This window comes from Macrotis lagotis, chromosome X (assembly GCF_037893015.1).
Source record: "Macrotis lagotis isolate mMagLag1 chromosome X, bilby.v1.9.chrom.fasta, whole genome shotgun sequence".
NCBI lineage: Eukaryota > Metazoa > Chordata > Mammalia > Peramelemorphia > Peramelidae > Macrotis > Macrotis lagotis.
In genome coordinates this window covers 638,746,527-638,749,249 of record NC_133666.1, presented here as the reverse complement: position 1 = coordinate 638,749,249, position 2,723 = coordinate 638,746,527, and the positions used below count along the sequence as shown (strand labels likewise).

The window sequence follows — 2,723 nt, the reverse complement described above, 5'->3', positions numbered from 1 at the left end:
AGGAAAAACCATTTCAAGTAGTCTGGACAGGTCTTCCAATTCCTATTTCATAAATGTTGAAGTTGAAAAATAAAGATACTAATAAGTGACTTGAAACTGGCACAAAGTTTTTAGTTGCTAGGCAGGCGATAAAATTCTATTTTTTTCACTGGAATTCTTGCACTTTTTTGAGCTGAAAAATGTCATGAGAAAGCAGGATGCTTTTAATTAATTGTAATTATCGTAGAAACACAGGAATAGAGGCCATGAAAATTAAAATCATGGAAATTTATATTCACCAAGAGCAAAGTGAGTTGGAAAGGTTGAATAGAGATAGCTTTCCAGACGGGGGGGGGGGGGGGGCAATCTGAGAAAATGTCTAGAGCCAAGAAATGGAGTGTCTTGTGAGCAGAACAGCAAAAAGGCTAGTATCATCAAAACTAATAGTTCATCCTGTAGAGTAAGGTATTAGTAGATTGGAGACATAAAAGTCTAGGTTATGAAGAGATTTGAATGTTCAAAAAGAGCATTTTCTATTTGATCCTGCAGGCAATAGGGAAGCACTGGCATTAACTGCTTAGGAGGAGTGATATGGTCAGACCTGTACTTAAAGAAGATCACTTGCATAACTAGATAATGGATAGATTTGAGCAGGTGAGAAAATTGAAGAATTCTTTTTGCACCCCCCCAAAATACAAGTATACAATTCTAAGGAGGAGGAGTTAGTCCCATCACTAAGAAGAGGCTTTTCTCATAATGAGCCTTCTAAAGGCATCTTTTATGTCCTTATTTCTTAGTGTATAGATGAAAGGGTTCAACATTGGGGTGACCACAGCATACATTGCTGAGGCAACTGTGCTCTTCCAGGAAGACTGTATAGCTGCAGAGCTTAGATATACTCCAAACGCTGTGCCATAGAATAAGGAAACAATAGAGAGATGAGATCCACAGGTAGAAAAGGCTTTATATTTACTCTCAGTAGATGGGACTTTTAAAATGGAAGAAAAGATCTGAGTGTAAGAGAAAAGGATTCCTGTGACAGGGATAATACCCAACAGACCAGAAACAAAATATATCAAGACATAATTAGTGAATGTGTCAGAACAAGAAAGTTTCAGAACCTCAGTAAGATCACAAAAGAAGTGCTGAATTTCATGATCTGAACAGAAGGAGAGACGTGTTACCATCATACAGTGAAGAAGGGAGTCTAGACAGCTTATTATCCAGGAAAGTAGCACTAGCAGTGTACAGAACTGAGAGTTCATTATGGTTGCATAGCGTAGAGGATGACAGATAGCCACATAACGGTCATATGCCATGGCAGTGAGTAGAAAATGATCCACACCAAGAAAAAACATTAAAAAGTACATCTGGATAAGACAGTCAGCATAGGAGATGGCCTTGTTTTGTGTAAAGATGCTCACCAACATCTTAGGGACTGTGGTGGATACTGCACAGATATCCACAAAGGACAAGTTTAACAGAAAGAAGTACATAGGGGTATGGAGGTGTGAGTCAGCAACAATGGTCAAGATTATGAGCATGTTTCCAGCCACTGTGACCAAATACATTCCCAAGAAGAGTTCAAAGAGTGGTCCTTGCTGATTTGGCTTCTCAGAAAATCCCAGGAGGATAAATTCAATGAATTGTGTTTGATTTCTTGGTACCATGGAGCTGACTTTCCTGCTGGGAAAGAAAAAATGATGAAAAGCTAAGGAACTGCATTTATTGACCTCCAAGATAACTTTCAATTCAGACAACCTTTCAAACATAAAGAACCAAATTTAGAATTGAAAATTTTATAAATGCAATCTCAAATTTTTTTTTCTAAGTATAAATAATCATTGAACAGTGGGATAAAGAAGGAGATACCTTGGGCAGGGGAGGACATTTTCTGTATACAATAACTGACTCTTCCTCTCTGGGCTTGCTTTCACTTTACTTTCCATTGAGGAAATATCTACTTGTTTTCCTTCTACCCTTTACTTCATGGAAGAATTCTTTTTTTTGCCTATATTGCATTTATTTTCATTCCTATAGGCCAAGTAACTATTCCTTCAGCTGATGCATGCAAATAGACCATTTACTGTCCTTATTGCTCTCCTTTGTGTTCTTTAGAGATTATGAGTGTTCTTACTACTTTATGGTATCCAGAACTAAATCCAAAATTTCAGAGGAAATCTGACAACTTGGTAATTGCCTCCTTCTTATTGGAAGCTTTGTCTCCTTTAATGTAGTTTATAGATTTTTTGGTTATTTTATCTTGCATATATCCCTGCTGACGCAAAATGATTATCACTGGTAACCTCCAGATCATTCTTCTTTTGGTTTTTGTGAGGTAATGGGTTAAATGACTTACCCTTGGTCACACAGCTAGTAAGTATCAAGTATCTGCGTCCAAATTTGAACTCAGGTTCTCCTAAATCCACAACTGGTACTCTATCCAATGAACCACCTAGTTAGCCCCTTCCAAATCATTTTTAAATAAATGATCTTTTAAAGTGTTCTGATGGCCTTGTGTGTTTTTTCTCTTTCTTACATGCAGTAGCAACTATAAAATGATAGTGGATGAGATCAACCATATAGTTTTTGGTGAACCTATGTTGATAATGCTCCCCTGTGATGCTCTAGGGCTCTATACATAAATGAGCACCTCTCTGAAACTAGTCCATCAGAAATGAAAGAATTTGGGAATTCCAGGCAATAATTCCTTTCAATGCTGACTCCTATTTTCTAGTCCCTTG

The 2,723-nt window shown here is 37.4% G+C and overlaps 1 protein-coding gene across 1 annotated transcript; it reads right to left on the bottom strand.

Annotated features, from left to right (window-relative positions):
• Positions 1-713: 713 nt before the first annotated feature.
• Positions 714-1,649, bottom strand: LOC141497434 (olfactory receptor-like protein OLF4). The gene has a single exon (XM_074200076.1). The coding sequence runs from the start codon at positions 1,647-1,649 to the stop codon at positions 714-716; it is 936 nt and encodes a 311-aa protein (XP_074056177.1).
• Between the last annotated feature and the right edge of the window lie 1,074 nt (positions 1,650-2,723).